The 26,054-nt window shown below is 41.7% G+C and overlaps 1 protein-coding gene across 3 annotated transcripts in view; it reads left to right on the forward strand.

Annotated features, from left to right (window-relative positions):
* Positions 1–18,744, forward strand: part of LOC143152904 (uncharacterized) — a 30,905-nt gene extending 12,161 nt beyond the window's left edge. For all 3 annotated transcript variants that reach the window (XM_076323502.1, XM_076323503.1, XM_076323504.1), the window contains exon 4: positions 13,882–18,744. In XM_076323502.1, the coding sequence (XP_076179617.1) occupies positions 13,882–14,052 (171 nt within the window). In that variant the 3' untranslated portion in view covers positions 14,053–18,744. The remainder of the gene's footprint in view (positions 1–13,881) is intronic.
* Positions 18,745–26,054: the final 7,310 nt, after the last annotated feature.

The raw sequence follows: 26,054 nt of genomic DNA on the forward strand, positions 1-26,054 counted from the left end.
GTTTTTTGTCATTTGCGAGCGAAAGAATTTTCACGCGCCACGTTTCCAAAAGAAACTCCAAGCTCTCGTCGAATACTTCGAAAGAGTGTTTCTCGTTTCCTCGAGTGAATCGCGAATCGATGGGAAAATACCTGTTTCGGTACACAGAACGTAATTATTCGAATTTGCAGTGAACTCGTTAAAACGTCGCGTTTGTCTCTCTATAAAACGCACCGAATCGTCTCTATCGTTGGTTATGGTATAGTGGATACGAACGTGAATCAACAATTTTAATATTTCTCGTTGCATCTCCGAGAGAGAAGTCCAAACACTACCTTATTCGAACTATTTTTCATTAGACGAAATTTAAATTTTTTCCAAACCTATTCGTGCAACGTACGAAGAAAAATAATTCGAATGCGGTCGTGTTGGGTCTCGTTTCTATCGGAAGAATCTCGCTGATCCATCGATAATATTTTTGCGAAGATGGAAGGAGAGACGTAAAAGTTTGCAAATTGCATTAATTGTTGCACCGACGCGCGTGCAGTTTAACTTCGAGCGCCTGTAATAGGAGACGAGTATTGCGCTCGCTCTTGGTGTATTTCGTACGACGAGAAGTCGATTCTAAGAACAAATTCGCTACCGTCCCTTCTTGGAACGTTTCGAGCGGACACGACAGTTTTAACGAGGAGTTACTGCAGTTTGTAGCAAACTTCGCTTCGGTCGTATTAACGAAGTCGTGAATTTGGAAAGTTGAGTGTACTTTAGTACTTGGGTGTCGCAAAAATATGATGTTGTATAATACGCCTCGAATACTAAACGGTGTACGCCCTATCGTACACGTACAGAACGAGATAACACAAATTTGATTCACTCGTAGCTTATTTTACGCTGCTCCGTGAAACTCGTTTCAAATTTTCCCGAACATCGGTAGATATTTGCGGTATAATCAAAGTCGTTCCAGTTTCGCGAATTATACAAGAATATCTTCGTTTGCGTAAAGAACTCTCGGCGAGAATATTTTATAATAATTGGAGTGCCGAAGTTATTAAGAAGATCGATATGCACCTGTAACTAGAACTGGGTTAGCTATTTATTATTTACGTCCACCATCCATTTATATTCCATTAAGTCGCTATTATTTTGCGTGTCGGCCGCGTTATTTAAACTTCAAGCTCGGCGATACTTTGAATAAAAGATATCGCGTTTGAAATCGAATTAATCAGCCCGACGTAACACGATCACCCTGGCCACGTAACGAATTTGAAGTCAGCGTTGCATTATTATGCACCGTGTCGTGCGAACCGGTGATACAAGCGGAACGCTGGCGAATCTACTTGGAAACGAGACGAGAACATTGTATTATTAATATTAAAACGTCGAAACCGGACTGGTTCGACCAGATATATTTTCATTCACGAGCACGAATTATTATCGTTAAAAACGAACGATACCGTAAATATTGACAAAGGCCGACGCAAGTAGAAATAACACAAACTGGTTAGACGTTCTTTTCCAAGTTGCATCGAATCTCACTCCCGTGTACTTTCAAAATCGATATTCTCGAAATCGGAGTTCGTCGTTAAAATATATTATTCGATATTTTCGTTCGATTCTCTCGCGTAGAATCACCACCGGTTACAATACGCGCTTTAGGAGATTTCGTTTCGGAGTTATGGCGGTGGTTGTACGTTCAGGGACGATCTCGTCGAACGCGAAACGAATTTGCGAACGAACAGGGGCCGCTCGTAACTCCAGATGCGATCTCTTGGCGCGCGTACCGTACATACGTGACATTCTCGTATCCGTGAACGATGCTCGATGAAAAATATTTCAACGGATCGACGATCGAACGAGAAGTTTTCGCCTCTCGAAAGTCGAGAACCTGAATTTTTCCATTTTCCGTATTCCCTGGCCTCTCTTCGCTTATTATTCGTCGAAATACGTCGGGAACTAATGAACGGGCTGCATATGGGTCGGAGCGGAAAATGGAGAAAAAAGAGAAATGTTATTTCAAGCGTGACGAAATTGCGCCGCATCGAGGCGCGCGGAATCGATTACGCGACACGGATGCGACCGGTGTAAATGATTTTAATGAGCTCGTTTTCGCGGATGAGAATTCCGGATTCTCTGACGCCCTTCGGTTCCACGAGGCTGGCCTCGTCGTTGAATCGTCGTGAAAGTATCCAAGAATTAACGGGTCAATTACTCGCTACTTGTAACGACCGAAGGGGGCGAGAACGTCTTGCCACCGGGACCATCGACGTTTCCGAGCTGCTCCTGTAATTACTGGATAAATTAATTAAATCGCGAATTAAAGAGTCCACTCGACCCAACTTGCGACCGTCGCTAGTCGCCGAGCAGATTCTACGATCGTTCGAACATCGAAATTTTAGGCAAACCCTTGTGTCATTATTGTAGAAATATATTTACACGATTATTTGTCTTCTCGTCCAAGTACCAAGCGGAGGAGAATAATTATTGTATACGAAGGTTATCGTATGGCCAATAATTTGTGGCTAAACACACTTTTTTTTGAAGAAGTGTTATTATTGTGGGAATATATTTATCCACTTGTTCGTTTACTCGTGATTCACCCTTTTTTTCCACAAGTCAAGGGGTTAAAGAATCGGACGAAATAATTTCACGTTATCGTTTATTAATTTGGAAATCGTTTCGAGACTTATAATTTGCAAGAATTGGTTCCAGAACATTGTTTTGGAATTTGAGACAAATAAAAAGTATAGAAAATTGTGGAACTTGACCGTTGGATTACACAGAACTGACCGAGCTGACCTTTTTATCCCCACTACCCTCTCCAGGGTCAGGCCACTCCCACGAGGAGCTTTTCCAAGTTATCGAGCTATACAAGATCGTAATTAGCAATCTGCGAAGGATAATAACTTTTCAGTTTGCAAAGGTTGGACAGTGATTCGTAATTAAGGGCTATTACGCGAATGATCTCGAGCTCCGATATTATCGAGCGTGAGAACGAACGGGAATAAAATAATGAATATTATTCGTTTAACGATTATCGGATGTAGGGCGGAGTTTTTTTCCTTTTTTTTTTTATTCCTTTCTCGCGAGTGTTTTTTCATTGCCAGGAAGTTTGAACGGTGATTAAAGTTTGTTCCGGGAATCAATTACCGCTCTCGAGAAATTGCATTATTCCGTGAACTCTTACCTGTTCCAGCAGCTTAAGAAAATATTTTACTTTCTATCTAACACGGTCTAACAGAATCGGAAAATATTTGAATAATCGTAGTCGTGGGAAGCAAAGTTGAGCATTACTTGTACAAACTTTGATTGGGATGCGTTTCCTCGATCGTGAGCAACGAATCAATTTTCTTTAATCTTCCGAAGAAAGTGGATACCGTATTACATTATTCTCTCTTCTTTTGTCATACATAAAATGTAGATAATATAATACATAAAGTGTTACAAGTATATACACTTGTACTAAAACGATCACTTTGAATAATAGAATACACAGAATTTAGATTAAATCAGTTTAATCGTTAGAAGTATTTTTCATCGATTCACTTTTGGATTCTTTGGAGAATCGAGTTCGATGCAAACATTTTAAAGTTCTAAAAGACAAAACATTAATTTTGTTAAGCTCGAATATGCTGCACGATTGATCGATTGAAAGTTTACAAACGACCGTACGATTCAAGGGGTTAATTTGTGGTTCGCTTAACTTCCTGAAACCTGTCTAGCGAACTTGCTATTCGGTTACCGAATTGTTATGGTGAATAAATTCTCTCTATCAAGGATATCGTATAAGGACTCTCCGAAACTGCGTGTATATTGGCGAAACTTTGCATTAGGTGATTATACGAAATTGCCAGAACGGAAACGGTTGGGAATAATCGTCACCGACGTCATTCAAAGACGTTCAAGCAATAATACAATTTCCTGCGAGGGATAATTGATTCCTGGAACAAACCTTAATTGCTGCTCTGTAAAAAATGAAAGAAGATGGCCTGGGTCGATCTTTCGCTAAGTTGTTGGAACGAATATGTACTTGGAATGTTTTCTGAGACTGTTAGGGTTTAAAGTATTTCCTTAAGTCTTAAGTTTCTACGAAGAATGAATTTTTGCATAATCTGGCTACACAGATACATAGCGTTTTTACGAAGAATGAATTTTTGCACAATCTAGATACATAGATGTAACTTTGATTCCGATCAAATACGTAAAATACACTATATACCTGAACAGGTGAATACTGTTCCAATCGTACACCGTTTCCCAAAAATCATATCCTCGTCATGGTCAAAGTTCTCGTTCGTCGTCGAAACGCCATTTAACGCTTCCATTTGCATCTCATGCATCGTTGAACGAACGAATATTTCCTCGTGGAACTTCGCAGCCGGGTTCCTTGCACGCGTCGTTCATTAAAAATTATCTTCGATCGCCATGAACGTTTGTCAGAGTCGAAGCAGGAGTCTCGACGTTTCGTGCCACGTGCAAGTTTGTAGCCCCCCATCACCGATCGCGTATAATTACTCACAATGTCGTGTTTCCGGCCGCAAAAATGGAAACGACGACGTACTCGCGATGGAAATTTTGCGAGTCGCTGTCCCTGTTCCATGTGTAACTTCGAATATCCCGGCAATCTCGCGAACGTCACGCACAGAGTTATCCCCGCGGTGTTACGCGCTTTTTCAACCGCGGTGTGCGTCCCTTTCTTTTTTTTTCTTCTTTTTTTCTCAACGTTCGGTCGATTTCTGTTTTAAACGCGTTTTAAACGCGAACTTGTTCCCGCAATTTCCGAACATGAAAGCCTTTCAGTGGCGACGCTTGAGACTGAAAACGGGTAAATGAAGTTTAAAGCACGTGACGCTGGAAAAGTCGTGAGAGTCGAGGGGTTTGATTTGTTGGAAAACGTTAATTGGAAACGCAAAACTTGTCGAATCGGTTTTGTGAATATTTAATTGAAAGAGTTTTCGAGTGGTGCACTTTGCCCACCAGTCGATATATACGATCTTATATTAATCGTTTGTCCGGAAAACGGTTCGACTTTCTCCAACGACGGGATTAAAGTATTCAGATTTTTAGTCGACCGGTTGGGAAATTTATTCAACAATTTTCAATAGATATTGTCTGTGAAATTATTCGCTCGATTCATTTGATTTGTTTGCGCGTGTTTGCACGTTTATCGGACGAGTCGCGAACACGGAAAATGAAACGTGAAAGGAAAAAGAAAATTGGCTCTGTTGTAAAAAATAAATGCAAACAGGTGCACACTGGTGTAAAATTGAACCTTGGGAAATTACTGGAAACTAAATTAATTTTATTTATTTGCGCGTGTTTGCATATTTATCGGACGAGTCGCGAACACGGAAAATGAAACGTGGAAAGAAAAAGAAAATTGGGTGTGTAATAAAAAATAAATGCAAACAGGTGCACACTGGTGTAAAATGTAACGTTGGAAAATTACTGAAAACTAAAACTGATAACTGAGAATCGTATATTTTAATATTCAGTTGCAAGTCGTTCGCTTGTTAGGTATCGATTATTTTTCACGGGGGCTTCACTATAAAATAACATTTTTTAAAGCTATGAAAGGGCGTTTCGTTTATCTTGACATCTTAATGCCTCCGTTATTTTCGTTGACACGAAAAATACGTGGTAGGAAGTTGTTTGCATCCTGAATAAAAGTACCGTAATTGACGACTTAATTTATTTCAAGGTCATTCTTTATAGTCAATTCGAGCAAAGTAAACGAATAAAAAATTTCTACTTTCTCGAAAAATGTTTATTTTGCAATAGTACACAGAAATGTGAACGACAAAAACATTTTTCCCTCGAAGATATATTATCCAGCATTGCACTTGTGGTTTATTTTCCATAAATAGGTTCACACTTTCTTATCAATTTTCTAAATCGTGTATTATTAAACAAGAACATCTCCGTCCATTTTTGCAAAACTAAACGAATGGCTCCTTACGGCCTCGTAATCGTTTGGTCGAGTTGCAGCCAGAGTTAAGGATTATTTTTCTTCGGGGACCAATTAAGGGTGCTTCCGTGGCCAAGGGGTTGTACTGTTTCTCTGGATGTTTCCGTAAACAGAAAATTAACTTATTTACGAATTGCCGTAACGTGATTGCCGCCGCTGGTAACGCGATTAGTAATCACTTTATTGAATTTTCACTTACCGTGACATCGTCGAGTCCCTAATGAAATTTTTTTCCCCCACGGGACTCGGTGCTTTCATAACTCGATGTATTTATATTTCCTGAGCTTCCGTCTCGGTGAGAAGCGTCTCAACATTTACATTGAACCGATTTTACCAACCGTATCGTATTGGAAAATTATGGAATTAATTCGTGTGTGTTTATGCATCGTTGCGTTGAAAATATTCCGAAACGTTTCGAGACTACGCACACTTTCGGAGCTGTAGCAGAGTCCGTGCACGTAGACCCCGGATTGGGTCGGTTCTGGAACGAACATAGGAACTTATCGGGGTCTGAAGTTAACGTTCGTTACTCGAGATTTACCGTTTCGCGCAAGACAACTGTTATTATTGTCAAACCGTATGTATTTATTTTCCTATTATTCTTCTCGATGCATTTTTATGCTACGAAATATTAGTATTGTACAATCACACTTGTACAGTCTTGTATGGAGAACAATTTATTACGATAACCTCTCAAAGCTTCGATTTCCAGTAGTCGATGAAATTTATTTTTAAAGTTATAAATTTGTAACTTTAAATAGTTGTCATTTGTACAATAGATTGTACAATGACTGCCAGTTTGTAGGGTATAAGATATTATGGTGTATTTACGATAACGAAACTTTCCTTCATATCGGTTTGAAGTCTCTAGCAACAAACTTACCTAATTTGAGATCAAGACGGATAATACGAGTACTGTGATCTTGCAAATCAGTTCAGATAATCTCATCGATCTCGTTGAAAAAACTCGCGGTGTTGCTTCGAACAATGTTCTGAAAATATTTCTCCAGGGAAATGAATCGAGTAACATTGTGCAAAGGTCAAAGCGAAGTAACATAACACCGACTTCGAGGAACATCGTAGAAATTTCTAGCTAATGGTCCGTACCTCTCACGGGTTTCTTGTTTCTTGAGCTTAATCAACGTGATTCAAAGATTATACGTCTACCGAGTGATAACGCGAACGTCGCTACTCGACGCTTTGAAACAATTGATGGGAATAAGTTTTGATTTTAGTATGTTTGGTGCGCAAATTGAATTTGAGATGCAATTCCTGTGTTTGCGCGGAAGAAGGGGCAAGATCGATATGCTGCACACGTGGCCATTGCTAACGACCTACCATACATAAACATGATACTCGTCATGTGTAGAAAATAACTCCTTTTTTTTTTTTATTACTCGCGAACAGAGACAAACATTCAACGATACACATTTTTCGTATTTTAAACGCACACTGACGTTTGCTGTTGACATCCAACGTAACGCGTTAAACGTCGAGTGAATTTTATAAAAATTTCCTTGCCTACATTTTGTTAAATGGACACACACGTATATATTTTATTTACACTATGCACTTGGAACCGTTGATACCAATTAGTTACAATTCGATAAAATAAAGTACAAGGAATTCGATTGTTAAATTATAGGTACAGTGTTTACTTCGTCGATGGAATACAATGTGGAAATCGATATAAATTTTAATCGTGTAACACTATTTTTATAATTTACTTCATTTTGGTAAGGAATCGTTTTTAGAAATCAAAATTTTTACACCTTGAAAGTTAAGATCTTCAAAGGTTTGAAATTACATTTCGTACGTACGTTGGACGCTTCTTTACGACTTTAAAAAATTTATATCTATGACGTCAAGTCATTTAAAATATGTATGGCACTGTTTTTTCCCTTAACACGAATATGCATGAAAATGTGGACGCCACGTTTTTAAAGGAAAAATATTGAATGACGTTGCTTTAATGCGAGCGTTTGGTCATTCATAAATGTGTTAAGTAGTAAGCGTCGAATATATTTTGTTTTTTCAATTTTTCCTGAAATGGTTTGACTCTGTAGCAACAATAATGAATTTGAAATTCTTTTCGGTTACTTCTTTCGATCTGCTCGATTCGAGATCAGATTTAAATATTCTTGCACTTATTGTAGTTGTATCTTTAATTGTACACGATTTAGAAAATTAAAAAGAAAATCTAAACATATTTGTACAAAATAATATTCTTCCAGCAGAGTGAAAACGTTATTAAAAATCAAATACATTTCGTAGTTCCCGATATTCGTAAACAGTTTCCTTAACACTTCAACGACATTCGTATGCACAATAATCTTTCATTCGTCGACTTATATTCCAAAGAGAACGTTTACAGAATTGAAAAACACCTTCGACTGTCGAGCACAGAATAAAACATCGATTTTTCAAAGACCATCCGTGAGATACAATTTCAAATAATTGCGACTTATTCGAGTTCCAGCTTGTACGAATTTAATTTAAATACACGTGTTTGCTCTCCACGAGAATTGAACAGGTTTCGTACGAGATAAATAAATTGCAAAAATTAACACGCCGCATTACCCGGCGTTACGTAACGAGGAAACAAACCGGAGACACATTTTCGTTACGCGGTTTGAAAAATCGCGTTTCACTTTGTTCGAGAAATTTTTTGTCAATGGAAAAAAAGAAAAAGAAAAAAAGTGACACAGATTTCTCGGTGCATTGCTGAAAACGCGGAGCAACGTCGGTTCGCAATCTCGGTCGGTTGCAATCGTTTAACTTCCGCCTAAACGCCTTCGAATCACGTAGTACGCGTGTTGTTCTCGTTGGCCGATATTCAGGCCAGCAGCCCTGTCGGTCGCATGCGACGAGTTTTATGCTAATCTTGCACAATTACAATATCTTTCCCCCGTTTACAAGAAAACGACGAAACTGGCAGTTGCGTGCACCGCTCGACGCAAATCCCGCGATACCTGCACGATACACCGGGGTTTGTTTGAGTTTTCGTTGGAAACAGTTCCTTACGCCTTCGTGCCAGTTTCCACGGAAATAGAACGCTATATTACCCGGCATCCGGCGCCATAAATTCTCATTTCACATCCCGAGAAGCGTGCACCCCTTCGCGATACTTTTATTTCTCGATTATCGTCGGTGTTCTCGGTTCGTAGATCTGGCACCGTCGGTTATCAATACGCGAGGTATCGAGATGGAGGATTCTTTATCGGAACTCTCTCTTTACCGATCTTTACCGATCTCTCTCTCGTCGTTGCACAATACTCTGGTAACGGATATTCGAAATTAACGACAGTGTCTCGTGTAATGTTCGACGATCGAGTCCAACGTGCCGATTATCAATATGCGAGGCACAGGGTACTACACATTTGCGAGAATACGGATACGTACGTGATGCACAAACAGGAGAATAAGATACTGTTATTAAAACGTTTAAAATTCTCGTATTTTCCATTCTTGTTAACCAAGTTCTTCAATATTCAATCGTAGAAATATTCTTATCGCAATTTTAGACGAATATTCTCTCGTGTTATCCCGAAGAGAATTCTAATTATTGAAATAGAAAAGTTACTATAGCTCTTAGTGGGAAACGATCTGTCGTTGATCGATTCTTGTCTTGTCTTCGAGGAAGACATTGATCACTTTTCAAAAAAAATAATAATCATATTCAGATTTTCCATTCGGCGAAACCATCTATCCACCACGATCTCGTCGTTCGTTTCATTCGAATTTAAAAGGTACGACGTATTTGTTTGTTTGTTTGTTTTTTTCTCCATTTCGAATATCTTTTACGTTCAAGCACCGTGTCCATTGTGTCTAATGGACAATACGGGTGTACTCCATAACTTTCTGGCAACGGAGCGTATTCCTCGACAACGCATTCCTATTTACGTTTCTTCTTCCATACTCGCGCATACCGTGCACTCGCCGACTGGTATCAACTTGCAAATAATTTCGCGCAGTTGCCCGCGATTAAATGCACAATAAGATACGAGGCCACTGCGGATGAATTGTGCGGACTGCAGCAACAGCAGCATCGGGCTTTTTTGGGGCGGGAAACAGGGACATAGATCGCTGAAAATAGGAACGGTTTGATATGTGTTCCGTACATTTTTATTTCTTCTTGTCCGTATGGACAATCCGGTATCCAGAGATCCGTCTGAATACGGAGTTAACGTAAAGCGAAGTGCAGGCTTCGAGCCAAGTATCCATAGGTGTCGGTGTGCTCGCGCGCGGCTATGTATGTATATGTGTGTGTGTGTATGTTGCCACTCGAGTTCTCTCTTGAGGACCCAACGGCCTGAAAACATTATTCTCTTGAACGCGCAGCTCGACATCGATATTTCGCCTCCGCGATAATGAGTCGAGAAGGTACCGATGAATGACGCGTATACTGATGCGATTGATTATACAGAACAAAATTATCATTTTTAAAGTTCCACGTATCCCAGGACCGGTAACGATACCGTTGATAAATCGAAGTTTAAGATTAGACGATTCGAAGTAAAAATTTGAAGTACAGTACTGACCGAGAAGTTTCCACAGGCTCGAGACCGAGCTATCGGAAGGACAATTAGCGTGAACGAGAAACAACGACAACGAGTAAGATACATTTATCACGGTGGTGTCTACGGATAGTGGTGGGGATAATGTAACAACTTTTCGAGCAATTCTGTACTTTGTCGATGAGCCGTGCAAACGAGAAAGGGTAGTAAGATTATCGAAATATCGAAACTGTGAGATTCAGTGCTGCTCAGACGGAAATTATCACCATTTCCTGGAACTCCTGGCACGAGGAGTTGTTATATAATATATAGCTCGACCGAGCGAAAGTGAGGTCTGAGAACGAACGGGTGAACTTTCACTAGACTCGGGTATGGGCAAGCGATGTCTCTCGGGGGAAATCGACGGTCTATGGACCAATTGACGTCACAGTGACAAGTGACAGCTGGGGGAGCGGTCGTAGGATTGGTGCGTTCTAGCGTCTAAGGTGTACAATGAGAAGTGGAGGGGGATTCTACGTCGATCGTGGTGTACGAACCTCTCGATCGAACTGTACAACTCCCTGGTGATTAATTTATCGTTAATTGGTGTCCCTAAATCTTAGTGCAGAACTATTTTATCTACGGTCCACGAGAGGCATTATTCTGATCAGTGAATTAGTGTTTATAGTCAAGTATTATTATAGAGAAGTGGAGAGGGACGAGTATTATTATATAGAAGTGGAGAGGGACGAGTATTATCATACAGAAGCGAAGGGAGACGAGATTCTAGGTAGTTCATAGTTTACGAACCTCTCGATCGAACTATACAACTCCCTGGTGATTAATTTACCCCTAACTGGTGTCTCTAAATCTTAGCGCAGAACTATTTTACAAAGTGTAACGTACGGTCCACGAGAAACATTATTCTGGTCGATAAATCAAGTTTTTATAATCGAGTATTATCGTATCCTGATGAATCAAGTTCGACAAGATTCCCGTAGGAGTGGTTCGAATTCGAAGAAGCAACGGTAGCATATAAGCTAGGTATTTTATCCGATCGTTTTCAAAAGAAGTAAACACATAGAAGAAGGGCTTCCATTTCCAACTCCATCGATCTTACTTATCGCGTCGAGCTATACGATATTTGATCGATCCCTTCCTGAATACATAGGAAGATTTCTTCGTTCGAAATCTATGGACAAACATCTGTGCTCGATCTATGGAAAAAACGTTTTAAAATGCAAACTTCTCTCGCAGATATTTTAAAATTATTCCATCGAGAGACTACACACGCATCACTTATCCCCGTACGCGATTCGCGAAACGAACGGGAGAAATTTCCATGGACGTTTCAAAATTCTTTCATCCGAAGAGTACACAAAGGAAATTGGTTATCCACGTTCGTGCATAATTTACGAAACGTCTCGAAACGCGAATCTCCCTCGCAGATATTGAACCGTTGAGTAATTTCCGCTTAAGATTTTTCGTCCGTACTTATTTATTTAAATATCGCGATCACAATATTATATATCTCTTACTTAAAATACCGTTCTCCGGCTCCTATGACTTTCGCCCGTTTCTCCGACAGAAATTGAATTCCACGATGGAAAAATGCAGCCTCTCCTTGGACGAGAAATAATCGTCGACCCATTTTTTCGCTTCATCGTGATTTGCAAATACCGAACCTTTGCGTCGTATTGCGTCGACCTAACCGAGTGATTAGGCGCAGCATCCAAGTAGCAACCAGAGTGAGAAAAAACTCTCCATTTATGTTATCTCTTTTCCAGAGTCTTTATCCTATTGCGGGATAATTTTTCTCAGGAAAGATTCTTTCTTGATTCAACCTCCAGATCGATCGGTCACTATATCGATGTAATTGATTGCAACGAAAAAGATCGATTCTTCAGAAACGCGAGACAATCCACAAGAAATAGAAGTTTACCATCTGAGAGCGATCAATAGTGTCGTAGCGAATGGAACAATGATTCAAAGAGTGCCAGACATCAATGACCAACGGTCGATGTTAGTTTTACAGGCTGTCTACGTATTGGCGCGGAGTCGTTCGTTACGCGGTTGAAGCTTTGGCTATTTTCCTTTTGGATTTTGTTCAGGATTGAATCTTGCCCAGTGGATGCGTGGGTCTCGCGGATCAATGGTAGAATTATTCACCGAGAGGATGTTCTCAAGTGTTTGCCAGGCTTCCAGAACGCTCGGTTCCGTTCAAGGTCTGTTTTCTTGCCATCGATGACCAACGAGAGGACAGTTTTTCTGGAGAAACTTGTCTCGCCTTGACTCCGGTATGCGGCAAAAGCAGGGAAATTCCTTTGGCATCGAACGATCTGGAAGCCAGGATTTCGTGAGCCACTTCGGCACGCGAACCAATCAAAGGACCTAATTTCCTCCTTTGAGCGGAAATTCCGGAATTCAGCGACAACGACGAACGCGTGTTCTGACCGTCTTGATACGAATCGGTCGCGAATTCGCTCATTAGCAACGCACGTGTCTCCTTTGGGAATATTGGGAACGAAAGAGGTGTAATTTATCCACGTGTCGAGTCCGGTCGATCCCACTCGCGCCACTTGTCATCGAATATGCAATATTCGATACAGTGTGTATAATATCGTATCGAATGAAGTTCACTTTTAATGGAAAATTGACGTCAAGAGCAAGTGGCTTGTTATCTTCTTTTTCACCCACTCGTCGCGCGCCTTATCGACGCGGATCCGGCACTTCAGCGTCGCCAGCAATCACTTTGCGGGGAACGAAACAAATTTTTCTTTTCAGTTCCAAGCCCAGACTCTAGACACTGTCGCCGTTCCCACCAAGTTACATTTGCTGTATATTTCTTTATCCCGATTTTATATTCGAGGTACCTGCGTATTGTAATAAATTGTATATTATAATTTCAAGCGTGCAGCAAGTAGAGATTACAATCTAAACTTTACGACAAGCGTTACAATCTGAATTCTACAACATTGCGAATCACCGATTCAATGTCTCCGAAATATTCCTACCGAAGTTCAAAACCGAGAGAGGATCGACCAGCAGTGTCTAACCGTCGCTGCGAGTGACACGCCAAGCTCAGAAACGTCCTTAACGACCCCAAGCTCCTTAATTACTCGGGCAAAAGGGCCGCGGTTCCCATTAGAAATCGTTAAAACCAATTTCCCAGAAACTATTCTCCAGAGAATGCAACTCTCGGAGCGAAAAGGAATTCACCGACAACCGTCAGCGGTTGTCTTCGACGTCTCGTTCGTTCTATCGTTCTATCGTTCTATCGTTCATTCGTTGGTTCGTTCCGCCTCCGGGTATCCTCCTGCCCCGCTGATCCCCTCGTCTAATCTTCTTTCATCGTTCTATTCCATTCCGCGCGGCCTGAATTCCCCGAGCGTTGAAGCGTCGTTGAATGGCAATTGACCAGCGATCGATCTTCTGCCACAGAAATGCAAGAGGTTTCGGGTCGGTGAGCGTTGCTGCGAGTTCGAGTGTCTCGACGGAACGGACGTCGACTGGACCGGGCCGGACCTGATCATCGCTGCTGGATCCTCCAGGATCGAAGATCACGTGCCCATCTGGCTGGTAGGCTTGCTGGCTCTCCTCAAAGCTCTCTAGTTCCCGTATCCTGGGAGCCACGATGACGACCACCACCATCACGACGACGACCATCGCTACGACGACCACCACGACCACGACGAGACACCACCACCAGGTATTGGATAAGGTACGGTGCGCAGCTCGATCCCGACGAAACGTCGCGTTCGGCTGATCACGACTCCTCGGGGAAACATGGCGCGCGATCGTTGTTCAAACGGACTCGAACACGACACCGTTTTATCCTTTCGAAGGCTTTTGGTAAACCCTTGCTTCGTTTTTTGGTTGATCCGACACTTTCTAATTCGTATCGTAGCTTGGCCATTTGTCTTTAGCTTCGTTAGGGTGTAACAACCTTTTGGCTTTCAGGAGACCGGCTAGTTTGTTCCAATTTAGGTAATTCGGGATGTAACGGGTATACCAGACCTTGGAAGGAGTGGACCAATGGCCACGGAATAACACGGAGGGAAGTTGTACCGAATTGTTCTTAACCTCTTCGCTACCGTCGGAAAGATTAAGGAACGTGGACACTGTCGAGTTACTTTCAAGCTTTCCAGGTCATACTGGCGCGTACACCTCCATTGAGAAGTATCGAGACACTTTAGTGAACCTGAAACTGATGTAAACTTGGCGAAGGATTCGAAGAAATATTCCTTCGTTTGATTATTTTACAACGCGAAAGAAGAGGGAAAACATTGACATTGCTTTCTGTACAACGATAATTCGAATCTTTGAAACTCTTTCTCGATCATGTTGAAAAAAAGTTGCATTAACGACAAAAATATGGTGCCTGGAGCTCTTCACGAGACTGTCTCCACTCGTGTTTTACCAGTACAGTGTAAATCGTACAGATACAGACTGTCCCGATACTTACGGACCGGGGTGTATGTGCACGTACAACTGGAAGCTGGAAAGATGATTCTGGGAACGAGGACAGTTCCGAGTAATTTTTGTTCAGTCTTCGAAGGGTGTGTAAAGCTTCTGGCCCTGGTATGGTCCTCGACTCCTTCCAGAGGTAAATTTCTCATCTCCGTACACTCGGTGCGAAAGAACAACCTCTCCGTGCTATTGTAGGGAGAAAGAAAGATGACTCTTAACACGTTCAGAGTTCCATGGTCCGTGTACGAGTCGCGATAAAGAGGAATATTGTAGCATCGGTGGCTCGAACGAGGATAGAATCGTGTCGGTTTCGCTTGGTCACGGGTCTCACCAACACCGATGAACACGATACAGCTCCCATCTCCTTCGAGGATCGATCTTTCTTCCTCCCCGTAATATCGCGAAGACGTTGAAGCGATCGTCGATAAGTTCGCGCGTTCAATCGGAATGGAACTCGCGCGTATCGTCGCGAGAATCGATACCGCGTGTTTCGTTTATTCGACAAAAAAAAATAAATAAATAATTCGTCCCCGAAGAGATTGAACTCATAGCTACCGATATCCGAACAGAGCGACCGAACGAAATTGAGTACAGGCTCGTTCGCGTGATCGTACAACGGAGTCTCGACAGTCCCTTAATAATTATCATTCTCGTAAGATTTTCGTTCCGTCTGTTAGCAGAAAGTGTACATATCATAACAGAACGATTCTGTAATTGCGTAAACGCGAGCACACGGCCGAACGCTGTTTTTAAACCTGACCTCGATCCTTTTACATCGTTCTACGAGTAACGCGTAACCTCGTCGATAACGTCGCTGAATTTTTCTACGTATTTTTACAATCTTCCGTAAATCTACGTTCACTTAGACGAGCAACGAAAAAGAAGAGTGCCGCGGAGGAATCGTAACAATCGAATCCAACCGACGGTTCTCGTTCCGCTTCCGTGTTCCCGCCAATTGCAGCCAGTTTGGTCTCGCTTGTCACGGATTATCGAGACTCCGGTGTACGGGTGTTTCCGACGATGAGCGTGTCATTGGAAAACAATAATATTATTTACTTCCGTGACGTTCTCTCTTATCGTCGCTAAAGTTGTTCAACGATACGACAGTTCCCCGTTTCGGTCCCCGAGTGAAACACTATCCACGAAGGACCGAAAGAAAATGGTCGCGAGCTCGGTTATCGTTGAATAATTTTCCCGAACCGTGTAACGACTTCGATTGTCGTTTAACCGCGAGAGAATCGTCGAAGACAATCGAGTCGTTGCAACGATACGAATTGGACCAACCGAGAAAGCCTGTTATCGACGAATTTTCTTCGCGAAACATTTGTCGAACAACGAGGCCAGGGATTATTCAGGGACTACGAGGTGTCGTCGGCTTCCTTCCTCGACCTACGGTCCCCGATAAAGGAGGTTTGTCCTCGCGAGCGAGGCGTTCACGTAGCCAACGGCGTCGCCGTGTCCAGAGCGTTAATTGAGAACCCTACGATGCCGGCTGTGAGCGGAACAGTTATTTTTCAGAAAGTTTTATTTTTTCATTCGCGCGATAACCGAAAAAAAAAACAAAAAAAAAGAACCAAAAAAAAAAGGAAACAAAAAGATGTGATAAGCGAACGACGTCGGGTCGCAGGGAAACGATCGTTCGTCGACGACGAACGTTGCCGAGGGGCTAGCGATGGGACTGATCCGTGATAGTATTCTGTGGTATTCTACGGGTGTACTCGACGATACGAGTAACCGTTTAGAACAATCGAAAGGATCGGAAGGGTAAGCTGCTCGGTATCCACACTTGGCATTGACGAATGCCGGTGAAACGATTGTGCGATATCAGTACCTTGACGACAGTGGAGGTATCGATAATCGATACCATAGTAAACAGAATTAAATGTTGCGAGCACGGTCGAGCTGGTTTTGACCCAATTTTTCGTTAATTCGGCTTCAGTTTTTTCTTTCTACCACGAGAAAGTCCTTCCGGTGAGTAGTTTTCGTTGATACACTTGTACGTTCGCAACTGTGTTCTCTTTGTTACGTTACGCGTGATTGATTTGTACGCGAGGCAACGATTCGGAAAATATTCTTACGTTAAGAGACACTATTGTCAATACGTATGGAATATTTGCGTGTAGGAATATTTTAAACGAATTGGATCTGCTGGAAACGGTCGAAACTGGTGAAATTGACCGTACTTAACGTAAAGATAAATATTTTGACGAGTTCTCGATAGAATTCGTGTACCTTGTGGAAAAGTGAGCAGTAACGGATTCTGTTTACTAAGTGCTCGAGAATCGACGACTTTTATCGCAGTCGGGGCAAAATCGATTGGCCGCTCAAGGTCACTCCACCTCTTAGACGGGGATGGATGTTCGTACGGCGTGAAAGTGGAGATCGTTTCTCGCACGATCGACAATTAAAACGAAATAGCGTTTACTCAGCGTTGAGAAACGAGAAAATCGAGCATCGATGATAGCTTTTGCCTCTTGAACGGTGACAAATCGTGCGTTAACGATACCAACGGGAATCGTTTATCGTACGGAGCGCATAATTGTTCACGAACGAGTGAATCGCCTCGAGCGGTTAATTGACTTTTTTTTCCGACTCTAACGAACGACGACAGACACCCGGAGTCCGAGACAAAGAGTTATTATTATATATCGAAGCGCAATAATATCGGTACCGATGGTATTAAAAACCTAATTACAAAGGATCGATATTTTCTAATAAGTGTCGTATAGGTATTAACATCACTCTGTATTTACATTACTCGTGTGTAACTTCTAAACGACGATACTTCACCGTTAATCGGCCAGCTCGAGGCCACCTTCCCCCACCGTGTCGTTTGGCTACCCCCTCTACTTTTCTCCCCCTCCGCGCGCGAACGATCGGGCACACTCGGGGTTCGTCGAGCCTCGAAAATCGTGAGAGACGAGCTCGCGCGAACGCAAAAGCGAGGGTTCCGGCTGGCAACGATTCGTAGTCGGGGGACGTGACCTTGAGTTCGAGTAAACTCGATCGAGTGGTATCGTTCCCATCACTGTGCAGAGCTTCGTCGAGTAACGGTGTCCTTCCGTCGAAAGGCTCGTACGAGGCGGTTCTGCTCGAATCACGATCGAGATTATCGGATGGAAAGGTCCGGGTTTTGTTATCGAGTTTGACGCCTCGACAGTCAGCCTCTTTTAAAGTTCATCACCGTTAACCACGCCCGAGTGAATCCATCGACCCTTTTGAGATCCTTTTTCGGACACTTTCGTGCGAAGAACCGACGCCTGACCGGCAACGTTCGCGCAAGAAGCTTGGAACACGTGTTTATCAATAGACGAGAAGCTCACCTTTTTTCCTCAATAGTCTCGATTTTGATTCGACGATCAAGCACGCAGGCTGTGCTACCTGCGGCAACAACGAACGTTTTTGGTTCTCGATCAACGCTAGAACTACCGATGGTGAACGTATCACGGTTTGTATTCGATGAGATACGTATCTTTGAATCGAAACGGGGAAAGAGCGAATCGATTCACGAGTATCGTTAGTTGTCTATTTTGATAATTATCCACGAATACTGTAGCCAGAGACACGGTGGATGATCGGGTAATTTTTGAAAAGAAATTCGATACGAGTGAAAAAATAGATCCCTTTGGTAGTTGTAGCGTTAACGTCGGGGTGGTCGGTGTTAACGGGACGATCCTCGTTCACTCCGAGCGGATGATGAGCGTTTCGATCGCCAACGTGTCCGCGAGGTGACAGTTGGGCATCGGTGTGTATTTTTGTTTTCAAATAACTACGCGATGCTCGATCCAACAATGTCGCAGGCCTAACCACGTAATAATGAACATTTCGAGGAGATCTCTTTTCCGAAGTTGTTTCATGTATGTACCTTTTCAAGAACGCTATCTTCGTTTGATCGATTCGCGATCCGAGCGAGCGAATTAAACGGTGTCGTCGTTTCCTTTAACTGTAATTACGTCGCAGGTACACGGTTAATAGATCCCCGCTACGGTTTCATTTACCCTGTCCTGAAATTATCCGTGTCACGCAATTAACCGAGCTCCACCCGAAGCAGGGGTTCTCAGTCGCGAGCATTTACAATTATCGATTGGAAAACAATTTTCCACGCGCGAACTACCTCACTGGAGGATTTCAGAAATCCGGTGACGAGCAAGTGGAACGTGTCGTGCGTTCGGTGCAAAGTTACTAGGTTGTTCGATAAAACTTATTGAACAGTACTAGGTTGTTCGATAAAACTTATTGAACAGTACTAGGTTGTTCGATAAGTTTTCAATAAAATTTATCGAACAGTTCTATATTGAACAATACTATATTGAACAGTAATATATTGAACAGTACTACATTGAACAGTACTACATTGAATAGTATTACATTGAACAGTACTACATTGAACAGTACTACATTGAACAGTACTACATTGAACAGTACTATATTGAATAGTACTATATTGAACAGTACTACATTGAACAGTACTACATTGAACAGTACTGTTCAATAAATTTTATCGAACAACCTATTACTTTTAATTCGTCGTGCTGGTGAGGACCACTGCTGCGCGATAAGGCTTCTAAACAAATTTATTTTCACTCAGTTTCTTGTCGACGATTCGATAACCGACCTTTTCAAAGCGCGAAAGCTATCGCGAGAATCGAACGATTGCAAAGATTGATAAAATTTGACAAAGTATCGATTCGATCTCGAATAAATCGAGAACGATTATAAAAAATTTGCAATTTCAACGAACTTCTCCAATATCGCGCAATACTTGGAGAGAAGTGTACGGAATTTTCCGTTGCATTGGAAAACACGCGAATCGAACGTGTTAGGGTGGTTCTCCGTCGCACGTGGGAACGTGGCTTAATGAAATCGCGCGAGTTTTGAAATGCCTACGCGCGTTCTCGTTTCTCGTTTCTCGTTTCTTGGAGTTTGGTCGGGAGTACGTGAGATTTTTCGAACTTCGCGCTCCAATTGGATCCCGTTGCTCGAAAGTGAAACTCGTTCAGCAGGCCAAGACGACGGAACCGGTATCGTTTAATTAATTTCGATCAATCCATCCATTCGTTCGACGGCCTACGCGTTTCTAATGGCCGAACATATCATTCCCGAGGGTTGGAGAACGCGACGGAGGGGGAATAAGGGGATCGGGATATCAGAGCTACGAGAACCCTTTAAAACGATAACAATAAACTTGTAGGACCCAAAAAGACGATAACAAAAGGTGACGTAGATAGTAGTAAGCGTTAAAACGAACATTGGCGAATCGAGCGTGAAGATCGATCGGAGGATTGAACTTAACCCTTTGAAGCTAGGGGTATGGACAATGTTTTTGTTTTACTCGAGATACCTGGGACGTACGGATTTATGAGAAAGTTTCGGGCCATTCGTAAAAGTAAGGTGATCGCGTCTTTACGTTTCCATCGAAAAGGAAGACGAATTTCGTTCGAGAGAACGACTTCGAAACGTATATAACGCGTTCAATGATTTTAAATAATATTACTATTGTTTCTAACATGTTTTGTATTCTATGAACTAATTTTACAAATTCCGATTATTAAACTAAAAACGTAACACGTATTGCACTAGATTGCATTTTTGGAAGTAACTTTTTCACAAAGTTGTAAACGAGGAAAGGCCCTTTGCTTAACGAAACGTCTGTTTAAAATGTAAAACTTTTTTCTTCATTTACAGTCAATGTCTTGCATCGTACAAATTACAAATTTTACTCCAATTACGAAGTCTATAGAAGATTTATTTCGTACGAGTCGAAGTGCAATATCGAAATTTAAAGAAAACATTTTCTGAGCGGACTCGAACGTTCAAATATTTCTCGAATTAAATATGCATCTCCAAAAATTTAAGGTACTTATAAATGTTTACATCGATAAGGGAAGTTTAACGATTATTTCTCTTGGAAGACCTCGCTCTTAAAGGGTTAAAGCGCATTCACCACTGAAACAACAAATCTTCCGCGGCCTCTCGTGGAAGGGACTAATCATTGAAAAAAGCATGTGTCGATATTTAATCGAGTGCAACTGTGCGTTCGTCTAATCGAGACTCTTTGCTATCGAGTATGAGCACAAGTATGGAGCGCTGATCCTAACTTTCGCATTAATTGTCTCGTGAAAGCAACGACGAGGTGTTAACTCTGTTACATCTTCACACGTCGTACGTACGCAATCGTAAACTGGATTTTTCGGAGCGAATTTAATCATCGAAGAGTAAAGAAAAATTTTTCGAGTCATCATTATCGCTCTATATTTACTTATCCTCGTTAAAACGTACACTGTCGGATCCGCTCGTTCAGAGGAGGGATGGTAGCGAATTTGTTCTTGAAATCGATATTTCGTATCCGGAGCTGAGACCCAGCCACGTGTGAATAGTCCAACGAAGAGAGAGAGAGAGAGAGAGAGAGAAAAAGCAAAGATACACCAAGAGAGAGTGCAACAGAGAGCGAGTCTCGCATTACAGACGCTTGGTTGCCGAGCTTCAAAGCGATACTTCACGCGTATCGGTGTCACAGCCATTAATGCAACCTAAAAACATTTATATTTCTTATTGAATCTTCGCGAGAGAATTATCGAAAGACCGACGAAATTCTTCCGTTGAAAACGAGATCGAACACGGATTATTTTTTCTCGTACGTTACACGAAACGTTTCTGAGAAACTTTTTATCGCGTATAATTAAAAACATAGTCCGATTATGGTTGCTTTTGGACTTATTTCCGACGAAACGACCCGACGCGCTTTATCGAGGGACGAGCGGGGCGTTTTAACGAGGACTTACCGTAATACGTGCTTTCTACGCGTACAAAGGCATATATATGCACACGTCGTGTGCACGCAACGCAATCTGGATTCTTCGGGGCTGATTTGACTATCGATAAGCGAAAAAAAGTTCAAAAGTTACCATCAACGCTCCATATTTACGTACTCGAAGTACGTAATCGATAGACACGCTCGAACATCCTTATCGAGTACAGACGTCGATTGAGTATAAGTACATGCTCGACTAAGTCTAGTAAGATTCCATTGAATATATAATCTAGAGTTTTAAGTACAGAGAGGGTTGCAGCGGACTCAATTTTAATAATACATTGTTACGTAAACGTTAAGTACCGCGTTAAACGATATCTTTTCTTTCCTCGTTATCGGTGTTATTATCGATGCTAATCACGGGTGGAGGTTTCTCGATGATGCGAGATGATTTTCCGCGAACGCAGAGCGACTCTTACCATAATCTTCGCGAAGCTTCTTTTCAGCAACTAGTCGACTTCATTTACGCTAATGGTCGTTCGTGCAATCACGGTCAATCTTGACCTGGACGATGATCTACGTCAGTTCGAGACCAGAATGTTGAATAATATTTAGCGACTGGTCTGCTCTAATACGGGTCAAATCGTGGATCTTGGACTCGATGCATCTTTAAGATCCAGTTCTAACTCGTGAAACGTTAATCGTGATCTCGAAGCGTGACGATTGGTCTACATATGTCCGTGGACGTCAGACTTTGGAATTAGTGGGGTAATTACGAATTAATAGACGTCGGAAGAATTATTCGAACGAAAGTGTTTATTAGTACGAATTTAATCGGTAGAAGAATAATATTATTTATTTGCAACGAACGTTACGATTTTGGAATTAGGTTCTCTTCGGTATAAATGTTTTTAGAAATTGTACAAAAAGTATCACGGAACAGGTAAGACATAAGTTATAAATATACAAAAATATTTCAATGCAAACTTGTATTAATAACTTGTATTAATTAATCGACGTTAATTTAAAAGTGTTTTATTCGATCCAGTATCGAGAAATGTATGATAAATCACGTGGAACAATTTATTTGAACAATAGTCGTTTATTATTGGCTCGTCGATAACGTGTCAGTTTTTGTTCGATAAAATATTTACCTTGCATATGTCTGTGTAAAATAAATGTGATATTTGTATGTATTGTTACGTGTCATCGTACAATGCACACCATAAAATTACCGTGTGAACTTTACGTCAGTTGACGAAAATGTTGAATAATATTGACTGTGGCATCGTGATCGGACTAATGATAATAGTCGGATCGCAAATGTTCTATTGTACATTCTAACAAGATTCAAGCACGATATGCAAAATTTTATTCAAGACTCTGAATCGTGAATACTGATCTCTTCACTGACCCACTTCAAGATACCAAGGTTTGAGTCAATGTTTGACGAACCAGGACTGAATCGCTAGAACTTTATTATTTACACACAAACACACAGTTCGTTAATTGCGCTAGACTGGCCCAGTGGTGATTATTGGACGATCGTTATTCGATTGTTCGAATGATCGGTCAAATTATGGTGACCGCGGGACAGTTTGCGCCACTAGCGTAAATGGAGTTTATCGTTCGCTAGCATTGCTCACCCGAATACGTCGAGACTGCGTTAATAAATACCTGGATAAGAAAATTTTCTTGCATTTGTTCCAATTAAATCAAAATCGAATCGTCTCTATCGTAATAAATACCTCGGTGAGAAATGTTTCCTGCATTTGTCCCAATTGATTCAAAATCCAATCGTCTCTGTCGTAGTAAATACCTCGGTGAGAAAATTTTCTTGCATTTGTTCCAATTAATTCAAAATCCAATCGTTTCTATCGATCTCTTCGTCACAATTAATCGAAGAAAGCCTCTGGCCGAATTAAACGCTCGCGAAACTATCGCATCGATGAACAGAATGATATTTACTGTATATTGCAATCAATGTGATACAAAATAACGACGATCGGTGTCTCGATAGAACGTGTTGCTTGTATCCGTACATATTTTTCCACGTTAAAAAATTCTATTATTTTCGTACACATACACACAGAGAGAGAAACACACAGTTCGTTAATTATATTAGAGTGGGTCCAGGGTTGGCGGTCACGGGACACTGTTATTCGTTTCTTTGAGCGATCGATCAAATTATCGCGACCACGTACCGCTGGCGTAAATGGAGTTCTATTGTTCACCGGTATTATTCTCGCGAATATGTTGAAACTGCGGTAACAGTAATTATTTCACGTTATACAATCTTTTTCTTCTCTTTTTTCTTTCTTTTTGTTCGTTTCGTTCCTTTTGCCGCGCGCGGGTGCAGTTTTAATTGTGCTAAAGGGTCTGGAACAGTCGTTAAAATCCGGTTCCTCGTCGCGACGAAATTAAAATATTAAATTGTGTACGAAACTGTGGAAAAATCCGGGCGTTTCTGTTTTATTCATGCGCGCATGCATAATTCGAACTCGCCCCGGAGAGCTGAATTTTTCGCCGTAGGAAAGAACATCGTTTCAGACTCTATTGACTCGACAACGAATTTCCTTTGCGAGCGCTAGCGTAACGGTGAACCATCGGGGCTACGCTAAACGCGGGAATAACTGGTTTCCTTGAATCGTTAAATTTTCATTTCCGTCGCGATGAATGTCAAAGCAATTTAAATGGCGGCTACGAAAGCAAAAGAAAGCGGCGCTCTCGGCCGAACATACTAATTTCTTCCTACACGGATCCGAGTCCACGTGAACGTTGAATTATCGAATCTTTCGTGCGTACGCTCTTCAGATTTCTATTTTCGAAACAGGTGACAAGTATACGATAAATGTCTAGGTACACTCCGAATGTGCATTAGGATCGTGTAATATTCTATAGGTATCGAATTGTTTTCTTTCTTAAGTGTATATATTGCTCGTCGTATTTGAAAGAGATATCGTAGAAGGTACATAGCTGAGATTAGCCCGGTTTATTTTAAATCAACGTGTCGACGTTTCATTTTTGGTCCTCTTCGATATACGAAATGCATAATGTACAAGTAGACGAATCAGGGTAAAGAGAACACAATGGATATAACTTGGTATCGAGCTAAGGGTACTTGAAATCGATCGAGAATTAACGATCGTTTCAAGTTATACATATTGCGTTCCTTGTAACGATACAATACCAGCACGTATTACATACCAAAGAGGACTTTAATATTAATGGTCCTCGAGTTACTCGGTCCAATTGTCCTAACCTTTTTCGCGAGCACTGTAGGAAGAAAGAAAGTACACCACCGGGTTAAGAAGAATGCGATACCACGTGTAAATGGATCGTAAACGATCGATTACTATTTCCTTGCTCGTAAATCTTGCGAAGGTCGATTAAAACGTCTGACCTGACGCAACTCCCTCCAGAACTGAACTTTCTTTCTCCCTGGAACGCATCCAGTGTACAATCAGAAGTTAACGAAAGGTAAACAGATCCGTGTGTACACCGTCGCGAAAGGAAAAATTTAAGGGAAGGAAAACTTTGTTCAATATTCAAATACGTAGACACATACGAAACAGTTATCGTTAAGCGCGAGAACTTAAACGGGGACACAACCGTGTAACTCGTTGGATCGTAAACAAACTATCCCCGCATCGAGAATATTTGTTTCATCGCGTTCCCGAGGAATTGTTTCGCGAGTTTGATTTCAGAAATATTTTTCGACGAACGGCCGTACTCGGTCGTGGTTGTTGATTATTTTGTTTCTCGCGCACGACGAACAATGAACGAAACGTACAGCAGGAATCTTCGCGGCGCAGTCAACGACGAACAATTAACGCGCGTGTACAATTTCCAGGCTTTGCCTGGTCGTGGTCGTTTCCCGCTCAATTCGACGTTTCTCTTTTTTTTTCCCTACCTTGGCGAAGATTTTTGTCGTTTTCACGCGTACGCTCGTCGAGCACTCTCGTTTGCTCGGCGCGCAGCGGCTTTAATTCGTCCACGCTTCGCGGAAAAATAAAAGAGCAAGGCCGTAGGCAAGGTGTCGCGAGGCTCAATGTTTCGGCACTTTGGAATTTATTCCGTTTACCATGTATACGTCTCTTCGTGAACTCGTAAAACTTTAAAGAAATTTTACTCGCTGTAATTAAACGCGACTTTCGGCGCGATAAACGAACGGAAAGAAAAAAAAAAAAGGAACAAAACGAAAGGGTACGTTAATTGAAGAAATTCTAACCGACGGTGCGGTTACTGTCGCGGAAATCGAGGGGATACAAACGGTATTCGAACACGGGCAAATGTTCGTTTCAAATAACTAGGGTAATTGTTTAGCGAAAGGAGTGTCATCGAAGGTAGGATACGTGATTGTCGATGCTTCGAGGTATCGTTTCAGCGTGTA

This window comes from Ptiloglossa arizonensis, chromosome 11 (assembly GCF_051014685.1).
Source record: "Ptiloglossa arizonensis isolate GNS036 chromosome 11, iyPtiAriz1_principal, whole genome shotgun sequence".
NCBI classification, from domain to species: Eukaryota; Metazoa; Arthropoda; class Insecta; order Hymenoptera; family Colletidae; genus Ptiloglossa; species Ptiloglossa arizonensis.